General features: G+C 40.3%; 1 protein-coding gene across 1 annotated transcript; it reads left to right on the top strand.

Moving 5' to 3' along the window:
* Window positions 1-5227: 5227 nt before the first annotated feature.
* gsb-n (paired box protein gooseberry-neuro) lies at window positions 5228-26737 on the top strand. Its single transcript, XM_065302533.1, has 5 exons — window positions 5228-5660; window positions 7095-7408; window positions 14497-14611; window positions 25756-25949; window positions 26034-26737. Exons 1-5 carry the CDS (start codon window positions 5621-5623, stop codon window positions 26520-26522), a joined length of 1152 nt encoding a protein of 383 aa, XP_065158605.1. The 5' UTR covers window positions 5228-5620; the 3' UTR covers window positions 26523-26737.
* Window positions 26738-26968: the final 231 nt, after the last annotated feature.

Genomic DNA, 26968 nt, shown 5'->3' with positions numbered 1-26968 from the left:
GTATCAGCCCGACGAACAATGGTCGGCATCGTGTCATTGTGGCGGCGTTCGTTTGCGCCGCAATATATTTCGAAAATCGCGTCATTTTCAATTAAATTATGTTGTTTATGCATCGCACGCATTCTCCTACGAATTGGTGATTGTTCGGGCGTGCGGCGCGCGGCAGCAGTGCGGGGTGGCAGCGGCAGGCGCGCCCGATTGAGCCGCGATGCCGCCGCCGCGCATTGCCCGCAAACAAACCGGCACACAGCCGGCCGCAGTAATGTAATCTACGAGCTGTCGTCGTCGTCCAAGACACGCTGCGGCTGGACTCGTTTGCTCGCCGCCGAGCGCGAGATTAATGTTTTATTATTGGTATACAAGCGAAAAGCAATCGAGGCGGTCATTTAAATGTTACTTAGCGGCGAGTGGAAGTACCTACCGAAGGAATTGTCGTTAAGTCAATACGCACGACTAGGCTCTATTCACAGTCGAGATTCATCATGAAGGGCTTAAGATTGTGCTCTATTGTTTCGCCAATGTTCGTCGTTTGACTTTGCCAATGCATTGAATAATAACTAGGGCAAAGGGTAGGTTGTTCATCATTAAAGCGAAGAATAGCGGCGATGCAGACAAGAAGAAAGCCGAGAAAAGGCATGCCGACACCTGAAACACACTTTTATTGCTTCGTAGCGCACGAGGGCTCTTTGGGCTTTAAATTCGGCCGCGGGGCATCGGATGGGCGCACGGGCGGCATCCACAAAGCCCTTCGCTCGCGCGACTTTCGGCACTTGAGTCGCGTCGAGTTCATTAAGCGTGAATTGAATTGAAAACATCACCCAAAACGTACACACGACTTCATTCAATTCTTCGGCTTGAAATTAGTTTCTGAAATTAAATAACGGCCGCACGGATGCGATGCGCTGGAAAACTCTTCGCGCTGCGTGTTCATTCGTTTCTCGAATTTTCTTTTTTCTTCGCCAATCGTTGTTGGCGCGCTCGCACCGAAAAGAGGCCAGCTTCTCACGGCCTCTGGTGTGCCCTCTTCGGCATTGCAATATTTCGCCGAGCGCAACACAACGTCCGATGACACACACGTGTGTATCATGCACATTCGCCGAGGAAAAATGCGCGCTATAAAACAATAAAAGTGTCGCCATGAAATGATAAATTTATCGTTTCCCATGAAATGCGCCGACGAGAGCCGCGCGCTCTGTCCGAATGAGAATGGACCGCGAGAGTCGCGCACAAAAGTCGCGTGAGTGTCGCCGGCGATTCGCGGCTGGCGACGATGAATGCCGGACGAATCCGCAATAAGAAGACATGAGCGCCTGCGAGAATAAAACTAGTTATGATTTCTACGTGTAGCGCAATAAAATCCCGAATTAATTTTCCGCCTTTTGGACGAAAACGCCACGCAACTAGAGAAAAAGAAACCGCCACGCGCAATGACACGAAGCGAACGGTGAGACTCGAGGAAATCGGCTAAATGCTCTAGATTTGCTTCTTTCTTTTGCTACCAACACAGCCACCACATGTTGGGAATGATATTTTCAAATTCATAATCGCACAGTAGCAATAGGTACTTACCTCAAAATGCGTTTTGTGGAAGTTTACCCAACGCTAGGGTTTGAAGCTGTCAGAATTAGAGAGGTAATCCTCAGAGGGTAATTTCATTTTCTGTTAGGTAATGATAAAATTTTGAAAGCCATTGTCACTTCACCAGCCCAGCAATATATCCCGCAAAGAAGACGTTATAGCCTCCTGCCACCAATCGAATAGGTCTCTAGAGACTATGTTAATATTTGAGTTAAATTTGTTCGACCACAGGATGTAGCTACGCTTCTTGTGAGTGCCAACAAGAAAGCTACAATTGCTTCTTGATAGTCCCATGAGATAATTCGTCTAAATATTTGATCGATTTGTGAACCAACGTCTCGCAGTCCGAGACTCCATGCATTGTTTATGCGTGTTTGGTGTTTGCTCATTCATGTTCGATTGATAAAGAAGTAACATCGGCAAATTTATATTTTTGCCACCTTGCTGGATGGTACATGGGGCCTCAATGAATTTACACCGTTCAGATCAATCACAATCGATCTTGTTGGTGATCATTTCATCAGAAAAGTACTATTTCTACGATCAGAGGTTTTTTTGTATACTCTGGTTATGATGAATATAAAAACATGAGTGTTGTTGTACGGCAAGGGTGAATATGTATGTCTATTGGCAGAAGAACATGCCACGTTGATGCATTAGATTGCACCACACACGATGACGTCTATTATTGATTTCTGATTATTTTGCCAGTAAAATTAACTGAAATTTTCATTTATTTTGAAAAGTGAAATGCACTTCATAGTTTCTTATTACCTTCATATGATTATAATTTGTCGGAAGATAGTTTTCGTGTAGGTATTCAATTGTAGATTCAATTACCCGGAAAAGTATTAAAATATACGTAAATAGTATAGAATACGCTCCCAAACTGAACATAGTAAAACGTAAGTTGGCTGAAAATGTAGGTACAATGAGTAAATCCATAACTAACCCAATATTCTCGTGCACCTCTAGAGGGAGCACACGTTAAAGTCGAAAAATGGTAAGTAACTACCAAATGTTTGCATCTTACCCATGCCTATATGCGTAATATTGAAATACAATAGGTACGCATTGATTTGGTTCTATGGGCCGAACTCAGACAGGGTATGCAGAAAAGTACATTTCCAGATGAGCACCATGAAAATTTGAATCTATTTGCTTATGCGATGTGTTTGGTCAGCGAAAGAATCTTTAATTTCACCGGGCACTGGCACACGCTGGTGGCATGTTGCTGCGTGAAACTGTTTTAGCTTAGAATTCGGTGAAAAACTGCTTGAGACGAGTAAGTTATAAGAAATGTTAGGTAAGTGACGAATTCTTAAATCGAGCATAAAGACCACCTGGTAAGTCGCCCAGGCGAAAGACGTGCACGCCGTGCTTTTCCGAAATATTTCGTTTTGGTTCATTGAATACGTTTTTGTTGCATGTTTAAACTGGTCCAGTACAAAAAATATTGGATCAACGTGATAATCCGTGGAGGATCTACTAAGATCTATGCTGTCCATGTGGGTATGTGTTTAGTTCGAATATAGGTACCTACCATTGTTATAATTCAAAATTTGTACAGTACAGATTTGTATTACATTTGATATGAGAGGAAAACCAATTATGATTATTATGCATTTCCTTACATAATAAGAAATAACAAAAATTTTTCATTGGATCTTAATAAACCATCAAACAACCTTTACTTTACATTTGATTTTTGAACATTGATTTATTCTGGATAAAAATTTAATTTGGTAATAAACATTTTTTATTAGAAAAGTAAATTTTGATATAGGTAAAAAACAAAACAATGCAAACATAAATCAAAGTTAGGAAGCACACTAGGTAACTATATCTACACAAGGTACCTACAAGTTTTTATTGGCGATCAATAATTTTAAATTCTTGCTTCTGGTAGGTAGGTAGAGAATTGGGTGGGACACTGAACAAAAACATTGATTTTGCTAAAATATGGGAATTGTGTAAGAAATGATAATGGAAAATATAAAAATATGCAGCTCGGTACCAATTTGTACATTGAGAGAAGAGAATGCGTCAAAAAATAGTTGAAACGCATAAAAATTTCTTTGTATGAGAAACGAGATTCGAAACTTTATCAATCATGTACTTGAGTAGTATTCCCACTTGATTGTCACGCAATCAAGCATCACAGGCTCAAACACGACGTTGCTATAGCAACGGAGGACAAACAACTATGCCATTCCATTCGACAACGTACCTATAACTTTCTTGTTCGATTCTTATATCGAAAGTCAAATTCGGTATACCTACTTAAATTAATAAAGCCGTTTGCTAGCTAGCTACCTGCCCTGTAAAGAATTTGACTCGACATCCCATTGATAAAAATCATTTATTGTTACTTAAGTCTAAAGAAATATAATTCATGCATTTACGTTGTCCCAATATGTATATCAATAATGATTGTTTTGTTGTGTGGTTGGTGGTAAATGTCGTAATTATGGCGTTGTGTTTTATGCGGCAAAACGCACCAAATCAACTACAAAATGTTTTTCTCCAAGATAAATGTTTTTTTTTTTAATACTACACTTCCACTTTAAATATAAATTGCACACGATAGCATAGGTACATTTCACAAAATTTTAAAACAATACCACATTTTGTATTGGTAGGCTGCATGCGTAAACATGTAGGTTCAGAATTATTGACAAAATAGGTACCTAAGGAATTTCTTGTCACGCTTAACTTCAACTATTATCAATTCACTTTATACAGGCCATTAAAATCGAAAGAAGAAATAGTTTTTATCTCCGAGTACTCTGTGAAACGGCCATTACTAACGTATTTGGCCAATGTACCTAATTGTGTAAGTAGGTACCTACATATTATTTTCGCCATAGTAGTAAACTTGATACACATATATTGAGTTGTAAGTATAACTATATTCAAAATGCACCGAGATAAAGTATAGTAGGTACTCTATTTGCATGTAATTCACACACCTAAGGTTGCCGCACATAATTGCAAGACAATCAAGATTTGCGACAAAATGTTTAGTCGTGTTTGAACATGAGAAAATGGTAAATCAATCAATCGGGATAGGGAAGTTTTTCCGTCGCAAACGGATTGGTCGAAGAAAAATTATGCCCGGTACAATTCAATTAAAGTGACGTTAAATCATCACGCATTAAGCCAACTGCGACAGCAGAGAGGCAACCGTCCAGGAAAACGTTCCCACCCATGGAGGGAACCCGGAGCGGCGCGGCTCGCGCGTTCCAAGTCCCACCCAAAAAGGATACCATGCACCGGGCGCACGCACACCATCAGCCGCAAATCCATACATCGCGTACGTGCGCGCAAATGAAGCATAAAGAAGCAAGGAAGGCGATTTAATGCGGCGGGCCGATGGTAGCGCGACGGAAACTCTCGGTGCTTCCCCTCGTGCACACCGCGCGCCCCGGCGGCAGCTGGTCGCACGCGATTTCCATTTCCAGGTACCCTCCTCGCCGCCGCGGCCAGCCAACCACGCTGCGTCGATTTTGAGCGCACTCCGCGCTGGTACCGCCGCAATACCCACATGCGATGCAATAACAACCGTCGGCCAGCGGGACACGACCAACGTACGTGGAGCGTGTGAAGTACGCGCCGCGCACGTTTCGAAAAGAGTCGTTTACTTTTTCCACCGCGCATGCATTTGCGTAGCGCGGCGTCTTGCGGGGCCATAGGTGTGCGCGTCCCTGTGTTTATGTGCGTAAAAATGCACGTTACTTCGACTCGAACCAACGATCGTCCAATCCGGTGATAATCCCGGGATGCAAAAACTGACACGAGTCGAGGAGTTTTTTCGCGTTGCACCCGGTGCCTGGCTATGGTGAGCTGGACGTCGTGTTGTTCGTTTTCTGGCCGCGACACGCGAGCGCCGTTTTGAAGGTACCGCGCAGAATAGCGCCGCGAGCCTCCCCGATCGCGTTCGGGTTTGTCGCGAAATAAGTGCATCAAAAAGGATAACGGTGGCTGTTTTGCAATTCGGATGAACGATTAACGACGGCAGTGGTAATAAAATTGAGTGAAGATGGATATGCGCCCGATATTTGGCGGATATCCTTTCCAGGGTAAGAACTATTGCTGTTTGTTCTATGAATTTGATATTCTAATTATATTTCGATTTGGCGTGCATGAGCATTACTTCCATTAAAGTGCAATTTTCGATATTCTCGGTGAAGTTTTTATCATTTTCATAATTACTTACATTTACAATAATGCATGTCCCGAAGTGCTTTTCTTCAGATTCATCATCACGTTGCTCCTCATTCTTAATGCTCGTTCTTCCTTCTTTATTCACGTGCGGCTTCCTTCTCTCTGCGGCTACTTAAACTTTTTGAAGTTTATAAATCGATGATGATGCCTTAAGTGTTGGTTAGGCCCACCATCAGAGTGTGAAAAAAGACTGTCAATTTGGGGCCGTTGCAAACACGCTGGGTTTTCTTTGTGTGTTAGTTTGCCGGGCAACGCCTGCTTCTAATTATTTGATTTGCTTTAATTCCAAAATAACGTATCATTTGTTGCGGCGGGTGTTCCGAGCCTTAAACCTTTTGGCCACGCTTTTTCCATCTTCTCGCCACACCGCCGCACTCGGTTAATGTTAAGTTATGAGGTGCTCGTGAGTCATTCTCTTCATTCAATCATATTTTCGGAGGCGCGATGCCTGCACATATCTGGCCACTTTAGGTAATTTAGCGCGCGTGCACCTCCTCGTGGTCTCGAAGAGTCAGCCCGCTCTTTCAGGCACACAGGGTCCGCGGCGACAAAAAGAAACACGACTGCATCATAAAATAACATAATTAATAACTCTTGACGGATTCATCTATCACGCGCCGGCCTCGGATTTCCATCCTCACGCGTCCTCACGAAATAATCAACACGCGCGATATCAACGCGTCGCATGATTAAACGCCTAAATTCCGGCACTGCATCGAAGAACCTGAATGAATGGTATTAGAAGACCAAAGTGGTCATGAGCTGTGTGGCATCGCATTGAGTTTTCCATGATGTGCGTCGTATCCGCCGGCGAAATTCAACACGATGTCGAGAGCATCGTTACAAACTTACCGCGGCTGCCGACGTCGCATTGCTGCGGTACCTGATGGATCTGATGGTAACCCGTGAGCGTGAACCGCAAACGGCGATCCAAACGTTCCGATTGTGCGATGTCGGAGAAACAAAATTATAGTAGCGCGATTCGTCGCGGCCTTCCAAATTACTCTCGCGCTCGCGACCACCCCTTACGCTTGCCGCATTATCCCCATTTCTCCAGCACTCCAGCTTCCTACCTCGCAGGCTCGCACTTGACATCCCATCAGCGTAACCAAACCGCACGGGCGACGATTAAATAATCATTAAGGAGACGATGCACAAACTCACGCCTCATTTTGCAGTCTCATTGAATTCCGTTCCAGCGTTTCTTTCTCATCGCTACATTTTTTTTTGCTTCATAGACAGGCAACAACTGTTTGAATCTGATTGTAATGTTTGTGTGTTCATTGCAGGCCAAGGCAGGGTGAATCAATTAGGCGGCGTCTTCATCAACGGTCGTCCGTTGCCGAATCACATTCGACGGCAAATCATCGAAATGGCAAGCGCAGGGATACGACCATGTGTTATCTCGCGTCAATTGCGGGTATCTCACGGGTGCGTGTCGAAGATCCTCAACCGGTACCAGGAAACCGGCAGCATTCGGCCGGGCGTAATCGGTGGCAGCAAACCGCGCGTTGCCACCGCCGAGGTGGAGAAACGCATCGAACAGCTGAAGGCCGAGAATCCAAGCATATTTGGTTGGGAGATCCGCGAGAAGCTGGTGAAGGTAAGAAATTTTCGACCTGTTGGCGCGATCTGGTTAGATTAGAGCGATTAAAGTGCGAGGTGCGCGAGCGTCGCCGCCGGTATTGGCGATCGCGGCGATCGGTAGAAGATCAAACGCGGCGATGCGCTGGGCGCATGTCGATCCGCTTGAGGACATTTCACTCACGATCACGAAGACAACGACAACTGACTGATCGATGAGGCCGATGATGGCGCGGGGCAAGAATGGTCAGGTTTCAGATCGTGCTGGAACGTGCGCCGTTCGCCGCCTTTAAATTATGTTCACCACGTAAACGTTTTCAGCGCACTAGAGGCTCGCCAAATGGCTATTACAAGCAGGACAACTGGTCCAACTATCTCGTACGTTGCTCTTATGTATTGCACTAAAATCTTGCATTTCTTTCATTCCAATGCGGATAGCACAATGTTCATGCATGAAAAGAAAACAAAAAACATACTCATGCATTTCTTATCTTATATTTGTCTAATCTATCAGCATATTTTATCAAAATTATCATGAAAATATGAAAAGAAATTTGTAATGTGATTGGCATGATTGCATGTACCTATATCTCCCGGTGTATACAGCCCGGCCTAACTAAAAATGCGCTCTCCATAAAACCCACATTAAAAGTCTAAGATACGAAATGTAGATCTTTATCTTTCGGTTGGAAAATTATTAATTTCGTCTTGTGCCGTTGCCGCAAGTCGTTGCGGACCGATCGTCGTCGTCGCCGCTGTTAGCGTTCGTTTATTATATGTTGCGGTAATGCGCGTCGCGGCATGCATATGCATTTTGAAAAAGTTTTCACGTTCGTTGTGGATGTAGAAGTGCGGCCGCGCGTGTGTCTCATGCCGCATGGTGGTGTGCTCTGCATAATCACAATGATTGTGGTGTTCTCACTGTCGATCGGTAAGCACGCTCGTGGATAAAGTCTGAATGTGCTTCTCGCACGAGAACGCGCCCGCAGTGCATATTTGATCTTGAAATATTTATTAGCTGGTGATATGCCATAATACTGCATATTACAAAAGTAAATTTTACTGGATGCGCGTTCTGTTTCCACTATTCATATATCAATAATTTGTTGCAATAGAGTGTTTCGGAGCTTGGCGGCTTGATATTGCTAAAAGAGCTTTTGCGTTGCCAACATATCTTTTTTATATTTAGTCAATTAGAAGTAAAGCATTATTGCTTTACGCGCTAGTGAATAAAACTATCAGCAAACAACTTATATCAATGAAAAAAGAACGTGCTGAGTGTCTGTAGAATATGTTCCAGACGGCTTGCACAATGTTTCACTTTGAGCGTTTACTATATTTTGTTATTACCTACTTAATAACAACTCATCAACAATAAGCATTTTCTGTCATTTTTGCTATTTACAGTTGCTAAACAAGTAGTAGAGTATACCTAACAAGAAATATGTGGGGTTAAGAAGTACACTCTTTTTGCAAACAATCTACCTAATACCTACCTACCTATTTTCTGGATATTTGAAATTAAAGTAAAAACACCACTATACATTTATGTATAAATGTCATAAATAAATTAAAAACATGTAGGGGAAAGTAGCCATATTTGGACCATTTTTATATTTTTTGATTTATAGAGCCACATATAAACTGTCAATAAAAATTAAGTAGCGGAAAAGTAACTCACAAGGCTTACCAACAAAATGATATTTTTGGTTTAAGTAAAAATTATATTTATACCCCTCAAATTTCAATTTAAAAAAATTGTGTTTTTGGTCCAAATTAAGAAACCGGTTTCCTAAATTGGACCGCGCGGTTTCCTAAATTGGACCATGCTTTTTTAACGGCAATTGACACAATAGTAAATTTTAGTTTTAGCAGTAACACAAGCACATTTTGTATAAACCAAAGTGCGGCATTTCATACAGTGGATCATTCCGAAGATTTGAGGTCGTCCACAAGCTTTTCTAGGAGGTCGAAAAAATGATATACGTTTTCCCTGTAAAACTCCGGTGTCTGTCTTCGGTCCAACTTGGGCAACTTGAAGAATTTATATATAATGATCAACAACAATCTTAATATAACATAACCTCTCAAAATTAATACTATAAATTATAGATAAATAAAGAAGCTTTCTGATGATAAAATAATAATCGGTAAAACTAACGTTTTAACGGCTTGACAGCTCTTGCACTTACGTCGTTATAATAGATTTGATAATCAATGATACACGAAGTTGTTGTCACGACGAAAGCACGCGGCAAGTTTTAACCCAAATAGTTGCATTAATTGTTTATAAATACGAGTAAAACAAGGGGCCAGTCAATTTTTGCATAAACTTCAACAGTCCGCGGATATCGGGTGGTCCAACTTAGGCGCTGGTCCAAATTATGCTACCTTCCCCTACACTAAAAAAATAAATTTAAAGAAAGTTACTTCCATCACCGATCTCTCCTACTTTGTTACCTAGTTGGTATTGGTATAGGTACTATATGGGACTATTCATATTAAATACGATTTTTGATTGTAGGTAGCACATTATACATTGCATTAATTCTATATAATTAATTTACTTGGCTCAACTGTACCATTGGTCTTGTTGCTAACGATTACCAATTGATTTGTTAGTAATATTTGTTTATCTATTTTCACATATAAAGCGCCACTTTTTTCATGGTTTTTAGACACAAAACGTGGTACAGATGGCCAAGCCTTGAGTAAAGTACTTTACACACGGGCATTATCTATAGGGCGGTGTTTGCACCTGCGTATTTGCTAACACTTTAACACTAGACCATATGAAATGCCATGCGCCGTCAATCAAATAAGTTAAAGCAGGCACTGTTGCTGCTCGTGTCGGCGGTGCACGATATTTATAACCTTAAAATTCCCAGTAGTGTGCGAATTTCAAAGATTGTAAATACTAAAGTTCAAATACAAAAGTCTAACGTGGAAATAAAGTGGAAGTTGAAAAAATAGTGTAAACATTGGGGCTTCACACGATACTGAGATTTTTCTAAAGTGTACTAAACATCACATGGCTAAACGTTGTAAAACACTCGATTGATTAAACGCTCGCTTTCAACCAATCTTGTGAGTAAAGCCTTCATTCAGCCACTTGATACTTAATATACTATTATAGTTGAGGTAAGTGTAAACAACAATATCAATATGTTAACAATAAACAATGAACATTTATAGATATACCGTTACTAAAGCGGAAAATATAGCTTTAAATGCCGAAATAATGCCGACCTTCGAAACTTATTTAGGCTTGTAATGCCTTGATCCTTTTTTGCGGGCTATCTCTGTTCGCCATCATTAAACAGGAAAATATAGGCCATTTAGTTGCGTAATTTCATATTTGTGTTCCGTGGCTATAAATGGATGAACTGCAGGTACAACAGCTGATCAGAGCACAGTGAACTATGGTTTTAAATTTTAGAGTTCGCTGCTATGTTAAAATAATTTATGGTGGTAAATGAATGCCTAACATTGCTGAGGTGCGACAGTAGATATTAGCAAGAAAGCGAGTTAGGTTAAACAAATTTATGAAAAACGTTACTGGGGCAGGGTAATTTTTTATTTATCTTGCCAGTAAAAGCTTTTGCCTTTGACAAAAAGAAATGTTGATAAAACTACATTCAATATATGCAATAGGTAGGTAGTACTCTACGTACTCATTAAAATAAGAGTGACAAGATTGCACCAAATAAAAAGAAAGCAATATAAATACGTAAATGTAACATAACATAAAAATTCGTAAGTTTCAGTTTAGAGATTTAATTATTTTTTATTATAATCTGTAAACTGCACTGTGCTTAATAACTTTACAACTTCATTTGAAGAGACCGATTTGCCCTATATTTTTATTATTTTAATTCATTTTATACCCTGAGTTTCAACTTTTCATTGCAACTATTGCTAAATTTGCACACCAAGCATATTCACGTCCGCTAGACAACTCTTCTCCTCTGTGTAGTTATCATTTTTGTGTTGTGCACAGTGCTCTATGGTTTGTAACTAATAAAATTAAAAGACATTTATGTTTTATAAATTTATTAGATTGTTACATATTCCTCCACATTGCGGCTTCATTGGGTAAATGAATATTATTTCTAAACATTATCGACTCACTAATTCTGTAATATACCTACGTAAAAACTTGTTTTATTTCATTTGATAACACAAGTTACGTCTTTATTTAATTCTGGAATTTTTGCAACACATTTTTTTGGATGGTAGCTATCTGTGCAATTCCTACCTATCTGACCATTTTTAAATTAGTCTTGTTCTTTATAAAGTCACTGAAATTCTCCAGTTTATTATCTCGGAACAAAAAAGGGTTAGTTGTACAGGGTAAAAATGTGGAGCAGTTTCTGCAGTTATTTTCTGGGTCGGAAGGATCTTTGTGTTATGAAAAACGGAATAGGTTTGCATGCCTTTGCGGAATGCTCGGCACGAGAAGAACGAGCGGAATCGCAGGAATGAGGAATCAGGTGCCGAGATGATAGTGTATTAATGCAGGAGGCGTTTCGTAACGAATACGTGCGGACGGCTTGTGTCCGGCGGGTCGGCCGGAGCTGCAGGAGCGTCGCCGGACGCATGCACGCGCATACCGCACCGAAACCGCCGACACCGGCGGAGAAAAATAAGAGAGTATAATAAATTAGTATATGCGCGATATGCATAGGCATTACAGCTCAGACTCTTCGCCGCCTCGTCCACCACTGTCAGCGCCGGCCGGCGTAAAAAGCTCCGTTTTATATCGTGGCGGAGTGCGCACGCCACGAAGAACGTCTCAATAATATGCAAATAGTATGTAGATACGTGCCGTATAAACTGTCACGCCCAATTTTTTGCATAATTTTATTGTTGTTCTTGTCTTCCTGTTGTTCTCGCTGGTGCTCTACCGTTTAGTCAACGGCTGGGCTACGTAAGCGTATATCGCCCCAGAGTATGTACGACATAGTATTAAGCGAAGTAAGTACCATTACGCGACGTATAATTATCTCGCACCGTTGCGAGTTTCACAACGGGCCGCATTGCTCCATGCATATTCGATTGTCCTCGATGACCGAACGCCTGCATGTCGCAAATGTTAAATGAAGAAATACTTAGGGATTCTTTTTAAATATTTCATGTTATTCAGTTGTGCGCTCTCCAGCCAGGAACATCTTAAAAATATAAGATGTAAGAGATCTCCGTCAATTTTGGCAATTTCACTTGGAGTCTTTGCCAGTACGATCTGTATTTAAACAAATTTGGGATGCTGCTGATTTGTAAAAACGGTGACGGTAGGTGTAGTCGTTTCCTGAAAGAAGAAATGTCTCAAACTCTTGGAATTTATGACTAAAACTATGGATATTAGTTTTCTTATTTCTGGTCATACTCTCTTCATATTAAGCAAAGACAATATCCGCACAGTTTTTATAATTATCTACATTGCCATTTTTCTAGAACTATGTTCATAATTTTCATTTCATATTCTAAAGTCTGGACACATGGTAATAGATACTATAATAAGAGATATGGTTCCCTTGAATTATTTAGTTTATTTTTAACTTTTTATATGTTTACGTAAACATTTTATAATTAACATAATCAGAATATTTTGGTACTTTCAGTACTACCTTGTACAGTAGCTGATGGTGAGCGTGTATTCCTTAAATTTAGACAAACGACACTTTTTCTCAAAACAACCCAATTTCTGGCATGTAAATGATCAGCTGATGATAAAAAATTAAGTGGAGACGAATCACTATTTACATTTTTGACACTAATTTAGTCTAAATTGTTTCAATAAAATATTTACTTCCATTCATTTAAATTTAAACAGTCAAATCAGAAACGGAACCTAAAGATTTAATTTCCACAAATACATTTAATTTAGGTAATATTTAAAAAAACAACATTTTAGGGAATTTACTATTTTTATTGTTATTACATGTTTTATTTGTCAATAAAAGAATTATGGAAGTAAATCAAGTTAATTTCACAATTTAAATCAATACAGATATATTTAGTACATATTTGTTAATACCGTTTAAAATAAAATTTGTAGTTTAATTGATTATGTTACTTATTACAAAAAAATACCATGCACCGCATCGATTTGTTTTGTCTTTTGGAAGTTAATTTACAACTAAGATCTTGCATTTTCCGTTATCAATATGCCAAACTCCACTATCCCAAGGAAGTAGGTGCCTATACGAGCAGGTATAGTGGCACAATTCATCTAAAACTTGCATTTGGAAACCGCCGTGACAAATTTTGATTGGAGATTTATTCAAGTTTTTCAAGCCAGGATTTTCCTAATAATTGAGTGTTTTGACTGGCAGATTAGGAGAAAAGTTTGATGGAATGAGAGAAAGCTTTAACACAAGGAAATTGAGAAATTAGCAAGATTGACGGATGGCACTTTTACAGATATGTAGGTATCATGTGCAAGTAGAAGAACATGAATCAAAATACAAGGAGTGAAACCCCTTATTATTAACCTGGAAGAGTGTAAATAATCTAATCAGTTAAAGAAACTTATAGTATAGTACTTATCAATTTGCGCATAATTTTGATATTTTTAAATCCTACTTATTTCTTACTTATATATAATTGAAATAGAATTTATTAAGCCTGATGTGTGCGATTTGAAATATTTGTATTGTTTCACGCGAGTTTATCAGTGTTCAAGTTTGGCCCATTTCTCTCGCACTCTAATATATGACTGGTTGTTATTCAAATTCACTTTAAGAAGCGACGTGCGTGTATTTTTCTATTTTTCGCCCGAGAATTTTGGTTTATGAAAGCAATTTCCAGCGCCTATCGATTTTCAATATATTTCCATTTTTGTGTATGTAACACCGTAATCCAATTTCGCGTTCATGTCGACGAAGTTAGGGACTGCACATAGAGAAGATGTCTTACATCCCGACGCGCACATAAAAGCGCAAGATGGTGTCGAGTGTGTGGCAAAGGCAAGTGCTCCCGGCACTAGCCGAAGCGCGGCGGCGGCAACGGCGGCGCAATTGAGTTTGCCCGCCTTAGATATGCATGTTAATGTTCGTGTGCTCACTTGATCTCTTCTTCTTTTTTCATGTTACACGCGGAGCGCAGGAAGGAGTGCAGGACCCGCCGAGTGTTTCCTCCATCAGCCGGCTGCTCCGCACGGGCACGCGGCGCGACGATCCCGACGGCAAGAAGGACTACACCATCGACGGCATTCTCGGAGGTAATTAATTCTGGCAGCCAGTTTGCGTATCTTTCTGGACGTCAAACTTTCATGAATACTTGATAAATGTCGTCAACCCACAAAAATTACAATATTTGCTTCATTTTCATTTTTATTCAGTTTAAAATTAATTTTAAAAGACGAGCTGTTGATCTTCCTAAATTTGCGTTGGTATTTACGTTCATAAAATGAAATTATAAGTGAAGAATAAAGTTAAACAATACAAATATCTGAATATGCGTTTTTGATTACGAAAAGATTCTTCTTAGCCTTCTGAGATCTGAGACGAACAGAAAGGCACAATAAAAATGCGTCGCGTTTGTTGTAATAAAGACGTTAAAACACCGAGCCGAAGGATAATGCCGACGGGCGGCTCCGATCGTTTCGCGACGTAAAGAATCCTGTCGTAAAACTCATCTCATCGTCATAATGGGCGAAGAGGCTCTTCGCCGTATTCAATTTTATTCGTCGAGTTAAATTTCTATTATTTGCAAGCGAAAAGAAAATTCTTTAAATTTAATTTCGTTTAGTTTCTGCGCGCCGTCGCTCCTCGAAATCCCAACCTGCCGGAAAAATGAAAGACTTTAATCAGTTATTTTTCTCGGCGCGAACATGTAAACAACGAAAGTGCGCGCAGCACTCTCGCATTCCAACGATTGTACGAGCATGAAGTAAGTGAAGTCGCTTTATTTTGCGATAAAGATATAAACCGCACTAAACATGCTTACGGCATTTACAGCACTATGCTCATTATTTCGTTTACCTACATTGAAAATGCTTGCCATACAATTCGCAATGCTGCTTTTATTCCGAATATCTTCGACCAGCGTGGCGTCAATAAATCCCAACTGTTGAACGTGAATTTGTCACGTCGCACTGATATTTGAGCGCGTGCACATTAATTAACAATAATTAGCAAACTATTAACAAACTAGCGTCACAACGAGGTTGGGCATTGTTTGCCAGCGCGAGGAATTAAGTTGCCTCAAATTATGGAATAGATAATCAGCTGAGGACAAAGCCGTGGGAAGACTGGTATTAATTAAGCTTCGTCGCCGCCCTCATTTGAATAACTTGCTTTGCGACTAGATGTGCATGCAGGAAGTTTGCGTAACTGCTGTATGCCCGGTTGTTGGAAGTTTTGTTTGGGAGCACACGCAAATATTCGTTGGCGCGGCTACCGAAATAGGATAAGGAAATACATATTAGAAATTAACGAGAGAGGAACGTCCTAGGATTCGAGGATGGTTGCGCTTGAAAAGGGTCGGAAGCTTTGAAGGTTAATCTAAAGTTTAGTTAAATTCATCTATATTAATACTGAATTAGAATTTGCTACTGCGACATTTTAACAATATTTATGAGTAGTCTTCACATGTAGTCAAATACAGTCAAATTAGTCAAATTTTTTTATGTATAGATACGTAAATGACCTGTATGAACTTATAGTGAAAAACAGGAAATTTTAAAACTAAAGCAAAATTAAGTTTGGTTAACATTTAATTTTGGACAGCAATTATTGATGAATACAAAAACATTGTATTTTATGTTGAATGCCTGTGTAGACATGTTAATAGAAATGGATTATTTACCTACTTCATTATTTATTAATACCTATCTAGCTATTGAAATTTTATTTCGTAAATACTGGCCCAAACAAAAAAAAAATTTAACTCTATTTTTGAAAAATGAATTTGAACAGTTAATATTTTAATTTTTGATTTACCTTCATAAGCACATTTTTGATTGAATATTATTAATATATTGTGATAAAGTTTGAAGATTTATGTGCTCCTGAACAAATAAAGATAAGCATTAATCACAACCCGATAAAAATCTTAAATCTAAAAACGAAAATAATGCTAACAGCAATGAATTCATTAAAAAATACGTAATACCTACGAATTTTAATTATCCGATGCAATTATCTATTGATGCTATTGATTTGTATGAAAATGATTGTTGAACCAATGAATATTTCATTCGCAATTGGTTTAATTTTAATATAGTCCATTGTCAAAATTAATCATTATTCACGGCCGCAGTAAATCTTGCTATATATTTCCACGCTTGTTATGCACAATACACGCACACGTACCTAATTGCATTGTTGATTAAACATTAATTTATTATTCCAAATTGGCATACTAATTAGGTAGGAAAACTGTCTTCTAATTAATAAATTCATTCATGCATTACGCCCGAATAATGCGAGGATATCACAATTCATGATGTGTTATGCAGTGTTGTGTGTTCTGTTATGTTAATACAAATGCTAAGTTGAGTTAAGTTGAGTTGAGTTAATGAAAATGCGTGTGAGGAAATCTGAACGTGGAGTTAAAGCGACTTGATCGGCATTGCTGGTTTGCCGCACGAAATGTTTAAATGAAATTAAACAAAACACCAAAGGAGACACCAAGTTGCCGCCAAGCGCGCAATGAGCTTGAAGGCACCTCGCCGACGTAGATGAAGCTTCGCGCCCGTAAGTCGACATAAACGCAGCCGGCGAGCTTGAGAATAAAAGCGAGCGGCCCGATCGGAGATAACTACGCTTGATGCGACACCTTGACACCCATCAAACTTATTAATAATTTCACCATTTCGTCCGGCGGTGCGCGCTTCTTATTTTCGAGATCTCCTAAAGCCCGGCGCATGACAGTTGACACATTATACGCAGCTTCGTACAATAATCGAGTGGCAACATAAATTAAGGCAGCGTATCATTAAACGCGAAGCTGCCGCGCTGAAAAAAACTGTTTGTTTTTGTGAGATGCATGCGTCATAATGGTTGAAATCTACGAAATGTAATATGATGTGAAAAGAGGATTTTCGGTGAATACGTAGGTATGTAATATTACGCGGAATTACGGCGAACGTGGGCAAATTGAATTGCGATAATAATGTCTGCCATCGGTGCGGACAAATATTGAATTTCATTGTCCATTCTCATCACCCTCGCATTGCAGCCGAATCACAATATCTGCGTATAAAACAAAGGCGTACTATAATAGGTAACTGCCAATTAAACAATGGTATATCTCGTACAGACGAAATTAATTATTATATTGATGGATTGAAACAAAGTGCGCCAAAATTAAGCAACTTAAGTTGTCAATATTAAATAATGATTATTATTATTATATATTCTATATAGGTATTTTCTTTTATGCACAGCTCTCTTTAGATATCCAGATTAAACTAAAGTAAAGATTATGTAGGTATTTGATTAATTGATATCAACTACCTACTTCCATTATATGTTTCCAGTGTATTTAATGACTCGTAGTGCGATTGAACAAATGATGAAAATGGGTAAATGGCGTAATAATCGTAAAATTTTATACGAACATGGAGCTTACTTTATCACTGTGCAGCTGTGACATCAGTTAACCGCAGAAAAACGTGATTTAGAACGATCAAGCATATTCTATATAAAGATATCCCGGCTGCATGTCACGTGCCACACGTGTGCAACATTATCGATTTTATACTATTTAAAGCTGCAGTTAGCACCTCCACCAATATTCATAGAAAATTCTTCACTTCACCTTTGGCCTATAATTTTTCTATAGGTTACATAGAAAAATACTATATTGTTGCGTTGTAATTTTGTAATAGGATAAAGTTTGAATTTTAATGGTAAGGTTCATAACGTTGATTTTCTTTCATAAGGCTTTCATAAACTTTATAAAGTTTTGCTAGGTATCATAACTTTTAATTAATTTTGAATAGGTGAATAAAATGTGTAAGTTAGGTTAGATTAGGTTACCTAATTATTATTTTGTAGGTGTGGGTTTTTTTGCTGCCCAGTGAAATTAATGGCATGGAAATTACTCGCAAATTATAAATGTGCTTCACTTCAAATGTGGAAATCTATAATAGATGCACTTATTTTACATTTAACCTATCCTCACTTAACCTACCGAGGTAGGAAGGAAATAATTTCAGAACAGGTTAGACTGATTAGCACTTGCTTATTTAAAAACAAATTAAACTTAATGCCTTGATACATAAATTAATATAATATTTCTTTGTGTCTTGGCATGATTATATTGTTTGTTTTAAGTGGCAGTTACATTATATGTTCATTTGTTTAAATAAGATAGGAATTACATCTAAGTCTTTACAATACGGAAAGGAGAACTAAAGAAACTAAATTTTGAAAGTCCCATTCATCTCCTTAAATTAAAGTCCTATTTAATGACCTTAACAGGTTTTGTTTTTTTGGTATGCTACAATAGCTACATATTGAATAATTTAAAATTCAACATTATGAAAGGTGTTTTTATTTTGTTTTGCACTTGACTTTTGGCCCGTCGAAGCTATTTGGGCAATAATCATTTGTTGTGGTTCGGTTTCCTGCCAGACAGAGCGGCAACAGTCCTCGCCCGCTTTGAGGGCCCAAACTCGCGCCCAAGACTTTTTCGCGGCACGTTTATGTGTTTCCCTTTCGTGTTTGGTATTTGGTGTTTCGTTTCACTCGCCGCCCGTTTCACACGCCGTCGTGTCGAAGCACAGGCCGGCCGGTTGAAAGGAAAGAACTCCGGAGGAAATAAGAAACGAGCGACAAGCAACGCGTTGCCGAAAAAGGAACGAGGTCTCAGTCATATATGTTAATGAGACAGATTATTAGCCACTCACACATCTATTAACCACGTTCTGTGGTTTGGTTATTGCTCGCGTGGTCTTCGTGCATTTTAACTTTTCAAGTCTCCAACTCTATTGTTACGTTCGGGTGCGCGTTAAAAAATGTTTTAGATTCTCAAACCAGGCAGTTTGTACCTACTTGTTTTAATCTCACACATTTCCCTTCTGCATAACCCACGAGTGCTTTGCCAATGAGTGTGCGTAAATACAAGGCACCTACATGAATAAATAAATTCTATAATTGCTTATTGTAAATTGCTGGCATTTTGACTAGACAATCTAATCTGCGAGCTTATTCAAAACCCGCAATATTTACATAGATATATGTACACAATTAGATTTGCATGACGAGCATTAAATCGTTAAACGAGAAGGGCGAACAAAGTGCGCTTCTAAATGGAGTATTTACATGTTTCATTCTGTCTAACTTCGGCTTAACAAGTACCTACATACTGTAAGTTCTAAATAACAACGGCAGTAACAACAAGAGACCGACCGTATTATATTATTATTACGCGGGCGGATTACATGCGCTTGGTGACACGTGGAATTTGCATCAGAATGAAAATCATTTAGGAAAATTGAAATGTGGTCAACAGGAAGGATGGGGTGTTATTGTATTGTTCATATTTGTTTTTAGGTGTATTATTAGATTTTTTTGGAATAATATTTTATATTCAGGAACATTTTTTTAAAAACATATTTTTTACAGGAACAGTTTTCATTTGCTACAATTTAAAAATTATTACAGATTACAAAATACCCTGAACATGAAATAACTTAATTTTAAATAATCAGATTTCCATTTTTAGTGCTTATGTTTCTGTTTTTTATAGTGATTTTTATTACAATTTATTAATTAAATTTCAATTTTAATACAGATTAGAATTAAAATTGCTGTTCTTATTTAAGACATTAAGGAGATATTTATTATTTATACTAATTGTATTTTCAAATTTGAGTTGGAAACTTTTATTTATTGGAAAATATGCCACAAAAATAAGAATTTTTGGTCAAGTGCATGAAAAACACTAAAACTTCCCAACATAAGAACGTTGGCGTTGATATTGGTGTAGTTGTTGATTTTGCATTTCATGGTTGAATCGTTTTTTCTCCGCGAAAACCATCGCAAAGCATAAGATCCATTTGCTCGGCCAAAAAAAATCGTAAACACCCTAAATACGCCCGCAAGGCGAAGTAAAACAACACAAACTACCAGAGATAATGCGCCTAACGAGGGTGCCAAACATGCAGGCGTTAAAACGAACCAAATTTACCAATAAACCGCACATTTGTCTCCGCTAACATTTTTCTTTCATTCGAGATCGGGCGGCGTTTGCTTCAGTTTCTTTTTGAAATCCAATTCTTGCTCATCAATTTAGCGTCACGCTTCTTTGATATTTCCTCGAACACAGACTGAAAGCGAGCGCGTAGTGGTTTATCGTAATCTTGGAGTCAAAGCCGATGCTAAATGTTTCATGTGTTTTCAAATACATCTAGACTTTTCGTCTACCTACTTTGCGTACATTGATAAAATTGAGCAAAAAATAGCCGGAAGTACAATTTTTAAAAACTGGGTATTTAGTACTTTTAGTTTTTTCTTTCTTGTTTGTGTTCTCATGTGTAGCAACTCTGCGGCATGTTTGATTTTTGACTTTTTACGCAATCGACAAAGGAACAATTCGTCGGCACGTTGTTATCACACTGCGTGCATTGTACACGACAATGAGGGCGGCATGTTTACCGTATTGACGCAAATTGTTTACTAGCAACCTGACAATACCAACAAAAGCATCAAACGCGTTTCTGCGGTACGTCTTCAACCTGTGTTTTCTCCACCAGCCTTCGCTGTGATTCAACTTTCCACGGCGAAATGCCAATTGTCAACAATAAGATTTTTGGCCGGAAGATGCGTCCGCCATTTTCATCTCTTTCCTCCATTCATTTCACTGCTAAAGAAGGCATGTTCTCTCATTTCCCCTCGTTTCATTCGGTAAATGCGTGCGTAAGTCATCATCATTGTAGTAAGTCGACAGACTAACAAACGTTCGACAAAGCCATTTCGATGCCGATCGGCCCTCTCGCCCTGTGCTTTTATTGAAAGCGGTGCGTTTGTCCATCTTTGGCGGATTGTGGAAAGCTCTTTTGGAGTTTGCCGACCACCAACATGTGCCTAACGTATCGATGCTGGCCAAAAGAGTGCCGTCGGTGGCGGTGTTTTGGACGTCCCGTTTCAGAGATGATATTTTCCATGCTCAATTTGCTGTGGCGTTTGTTGTGCGCCTATTCTACCTCACTTGTGTCATTATACTCTTGATATGTTGATGTTATTTGGTGGCCACTTCATTGTTGCACTGCTCTCACGCGGGAGGGCCTACAATTGGCTCACTTGAATTAGCAAACTCAACAACAATCACCGGTCGGCTTTGAACATATTTTACACTCGTCCCGAATGGTTGGAAGATCACCGCGAATAAAAAGTTGATTGACTAACTTCCTTGAAAATTGCGCCACGGCCTGTAATCGGCGCACGTCAATAATGAGAAGTGCGCAAAGCGCGAGTTTAAAACGTCTTTGCGTGCGCAGCACACTAAACCGCCGATCATATTTCAGTAGAACAATGTGTAGCTAATAGGAATTACCATGGTGCGAACGCATTCGGCCGCGGCGTCGTTTCTTCAGATCCCGGCATCCAGCGGCCGTTGTGAAAACCTCATGCTAAATGAAATGAGTCTAAATTGTCGTGTTCGGTCAGCGCGCGAAACGGCGGCGCTCGATTACGTCGGGACTTCTTTGGAAGTCATCCGAAACCATGAAATATTAGCCCCACGCCTGGCGGACTTACTTAAATGTCTCTCAAACGCGTTTAACTTTGAGTGCAGTATGCTCACGCGGCGAATTGCGCGCCTCGCAATTGCCAATTGTTCTTTCGCGCACGCACTTCAACCAGCCAGCCAGTCAACTAGCTCCAGCCGCGCGTACTTAACTGAATCTTAAGTATTGCTAAGTATTGCATTTATATTTGACACCGCATGGCACAATGGTCGATAAATCTGCGCTTTCCAATATAATTCGGCTTGACCTGTTAATTGAATGCGTCGTGAACATTCCGAGTTGCGCGCCGGAAAAATGCGGAATCGACGTGCCGCGGTTGGATCACGGATTGATACGGCTCAAACACGCCGTCGAAAGCAGGAAAAGATTACTTATCGTAAACTGCAGTTATAGGTAAATTCTACAAGTGGCTGGAAAGGCTGAATGAATCTTTTGCAGATTTTTATCTGCGTCTTATTTCCACAGATCTAAATATTAGCTATCAAAAGTATTAATGTGAAAATGATGCAGGTACCGAAGTAGGTACCTACTTACTAATTAGCTACATTTGAAACTACGAGAATAGGCGGTTTGTCATGATTCCAAACTTGATATTTTCTTCGGACAACTTATACCTAAGTATTAGGTACCTACATAACTATTTAACTATTGAACATAAGCAATATTCAAATTGACCGATTTTGTTACTTAAAATTTTTCTTAATTTGAAAAAGTTTTGTTTTACTAAAGACTCTTGCACATTTGTAATAGGTATAACTCTTATTTCTCATACAATATGTCAACAAAAAATGTCAAGAAAAATAACTTAGGTACTTACTAAGTTATTTCTTTTGTTTTACATCATTGAACAAAGATAATACCTATTTGTGTTACGAATCACAACACAATATTTCTAAGTTATGATATTCCAAATTCGCTTGAAATACGGAATTTGATGGAGCAGTGGAAAATTGAAAGAAATGGTGATATTTCTTTATACGTGTAATGAAGTTTAGGTGAATTTATATGACAAATTATTTTACAATAACTTAAAAATTAGGTAATACGGAATATCTTGACGGAGAGCAAACCTAAGAGAAACTGATTAGGTATATCATCCTGAAAACCGTGTGGGAAGTTTGATGAAAACAAACTCAAAACAAGTAGCAAAAGTAAACAAACCTCGAATAATAAAAATGATTGATTAATAAGCACTTATTAATTCTCCGTGATAGACATCGAGTTAATTTAATTTTCCATTCGGATGGTCGGGCGAGTACGGTAGAAACGAAATGAGTGCTAATTTATTAGCTTTAATGAATTCTCCTCCAACCGCGTCGCTCTTCGATCTTCAGTCTCCGCCAATGCGTTATGTATCGTTCAGGAGTCTCCTCGCGCGGTCGGCAGCGCGCGAAGGAAATGCCCGAGTGAGCGCAGAACGCAGATCAGCAGGAGAAGCTGAAAAATGATAATCGTACATCCGGGGGGTTATTGCTGTAAAAACGGACCCCCCGACGCGGCCGAGGCAATAAAACAAAGTGAGGCGCGCATAAACTATACAAATTGTATCGCCACGGCATCCGCATCTCCGTGCAAGATTCCCGCATAATTAAGCTTCGATAAAGCCATTCTAATTGAGTATTGATTAAATGTAGGTACGCAGGCTGCGTGGGTAAGTGTCACATACGCGTCGGCCAGCGACTCCCCCGGTGCTCACCTGCATCTTTAATCAATTTGATAGCGTGCGCATTCGAGAGTACAAAATCATATTCCACCGCAGCGCGCGAACAATGCAAACGCGGCCTTAATACAACATGTGTGGGCCCACCGTGCGCCGTCTAATTGCCCGGCGAGGGGTCCGCGCGCCTTTTTCTCGTTCGCCCCGGTCGTGTGCGCGCAAGGTGGAGATGATGGAGTAGGTGAAATAAAACGAAGCGGACCGGCCTCGACGAACGTTGATTAATATCGGCACTTAGTAGCAGTCGACGATGGGAGGACGGCGAAAAGGTAACTGTCTCGTCGCCCTGAAAATCGGTCCCGAAAAAAGGTGTACAGATACAAATGACTAATAACTAATATGCGCTAAAAGGCGATCTGGGCGAGAGGCGCGCGGACATTTATCGTCGCTTCGGTGGGTTTATCTAATTTGAATTTAAATTATGTAACTCGCTCGTGCAATGATTCGCTCATCAATATTCTCAGCGGCCCAGCGTGCTCAGGGTGGCACTTAAGTGAAAAATGTGCTGGCATTAATTACTGCTAGTGGTTATTAATATTTGATTGCTGAACTGCGTGCACTTGCATCGGTAAGTGCATGCAAACAACGAAATAAATTACGATACAAGTGCGTTGCAATGCAAATTTTATATTAATAAGCTTTTACCTAAGTGGTCTAATGAAGAAAATCTTATGATGCAAGAATTATGAACACACGGCTGAAATTTTCAAAATCGAGCAGTATTTATTTCGGGGCTTATTTGATGCTTTTATAGGTGTTGTTGTCGTGTCGGTGTAACAAGTTGACAATGTCTCGCTGTCACATCGGCACAAGTGCTCGAGATGGAGCGTCTTAACAAATGTGCGTGCGGCTCGCGCACAGGTTGTCGAAGCGAGGCGCAGTGAGTGTATGGTGGACGAGGACGTAATAAATCTAAACGGTGCGCGCAGAGGGTGGCCGATGCCGCCAAAGCATGCCGGCACAATGAGATACATTGTTGTGCCCCTGACGACCGATGACACCGCCAAAGGGGGGCACCCACAGCCCGAAAACCGCACTCAAAATCTCGCCACCATCATCAACGACCGCGCGAAGCGCTATTAACGCAGAACGCCGCACAACGTTAATGCGTCCCACAAACGGACGTGCGTCTTGTTGTCACTCGTAAGCTGTGACTTAAGCTTTTGTCGCGCGGCGAGTAAAAAAAAAATGAAACAAGCGGGCCAGGCAACGAAAGTGAGAAGTTTCCGGCTTACCAGCTCGGGGATGCCGTCTTTTTGTGCAACCGCACATTGGTTAAGATCGACTAACGTACGTTAATCCGATGCGATGTGTGAAAGAACAGGGATGTTTTCAAATCTGATTAGCTCAGCCAAATGGCATGATGTAAACTCGAGGCATTAAGAAGTCGAAGTGTCGGGAGGAAATGGGTCTTTTCGGACAAGTCGAACACGTAGGAAACACTTGCGGCGCGTTTTACAAAACGACCGGCGATTAAAGCAGCGACGCAACGCTGAAAGGAATCACCACCAGAACGTACGCGTTTACAGCTTGTTTGGAATTTCTTCATTAGGATTTTCGCTGGTCGAGTCTATTCCGAAACAATTGCAGAGAACGCGCCTTGGTTTTTAGCTCACTTGCGTGTTTCTCTCCGGGTTATTTACAATATTGTAATTGTGTTGCGGCGGACGACGTTTCATTAGAATTAAACTAAACGAAGCGAAGTTATAAAAGCGCGGGCCCACATGCACAAGGGCACCGCCGCATCACGCGCGCGGTCGTAAAAAAGGCGGCGGCAATAAATTGGTTTGCGCGGCCCCGGTCGCCTTGTGCCAATAATAATAAGCGCGACCGTTTTGCGAGAGCCGGCGAGCGACTTGTTCAGTTTGTCGCCGCCGTCAAAGAGACCGTGGAAGCCTGTGTTTTGCAAACAATTTAATCAAACGCGCGTTGTGCTGATTGGTTGCAGGGCGCGAGGACGAAAGCGACACTGAGTCGGAACCGGGCATTCCTTTGAAGCGAAAGCAACGCCGCAGCCGCACCACCTTCACCGGCGAGCAGCTGGAAGCCCTCGAACGCGCTTTTGGGCGCACCCAGTACCCCGACGTGTACACCCGTGAAGAACTCGCCCAACAGACCGGCCTGCAGGAGGCACGGATACAGGTATAGCACATTATTCACACACACATACATACACACACATAATTACGCACGCGATCGTTTCGACCATTATCAATCGTCTCGCAGGTCTGGTTTTCAAATAGACGTGCACGACTGCGAAAGAATAGCAACGGAAATAGTGTCGCATCCCTCGCCTTCGCCTCATTGCCTATCGGACAGATGCCCTCACAGTACGACAACCAGCAGGACTGGCGTAATGGACACCAGTTTGCCGCCAACTACAATATGTTCCAGCAAATGCCTTACAACCAGTCGCACCACCAGGATGTCAACTCGCGGGACTACTCGGCGATCTTTGACGCCAACTACGCCATTGCCCACGCGCAAATGGCCCACGCCCAGATGCAGCAGCAACATGCCCAGCCCGCGTCACAAGGCGCCATTCCCAAGGAGGAAAAGCCTGCCGAGATGAGTGATAACGTGTGGGACAAGGCGGCGTGGTCGGCCCATCAGCAGCAGCAGCTTAGCAACGAGAGCTTTGAAAGCTTCGCGCATCAGACCAGCGCCCATCCCCATCAGGGCCAGCAGCAGTACAGTAAGAACTATTGGGCTTGATCGCCGCACGCTCTGAAACGAGCACTACCCTGTTACAATGGGGTGCTAATAAATGCACAAACAATTTAGGCAAATTAGTATCTAAGTGATAAATAGTAAATAGTAAACAAGTGAACAGTTTTTGTCGTGATGATTTATTATGATTTAGGTGGGTAAATGTGTATTCAAGCTCTAACTAACGCTAACGAACGAACATTGTACGGACTACAAATCAATAAATTATATAATAAACGCTTTTTATTAGTTCAATTCTTCATACTAAACAAACACAAACACATGTTAAATTAATTATGGAAGAAGGGCATAGCATATTGATGATACAGTAGCAGCGTAAGTGAAATGAAAGCTTCAACATCGGTCGTCGGCCGTACAGTAGTCAAAGTTCGATAGCTTTTGCATTGACTTACAAAACAGTTGTGCGCAATAAATGGCGAAGTAATTGTACG

This window comes from Atheta coriaria, unplaced genomic scaffold (assembly GCF_025399875.1).
Source record: "Atheta coriaria isolate IRGN ID8LTWV9N9 unplaced genomic scaffold, Caltech_Dcor_3.1 hic_scaffold_1_pilon, whole genome shotgun sequence".
NCBI lineage: Eukaryota > Metazoa > Arthropoda > Insecta > Coleoptera > Staphylinidae > Dalotia > Dalotia coriaria.
This window is presented reverse-complemented; position numbering and strand designations above follow the sequence as displayed.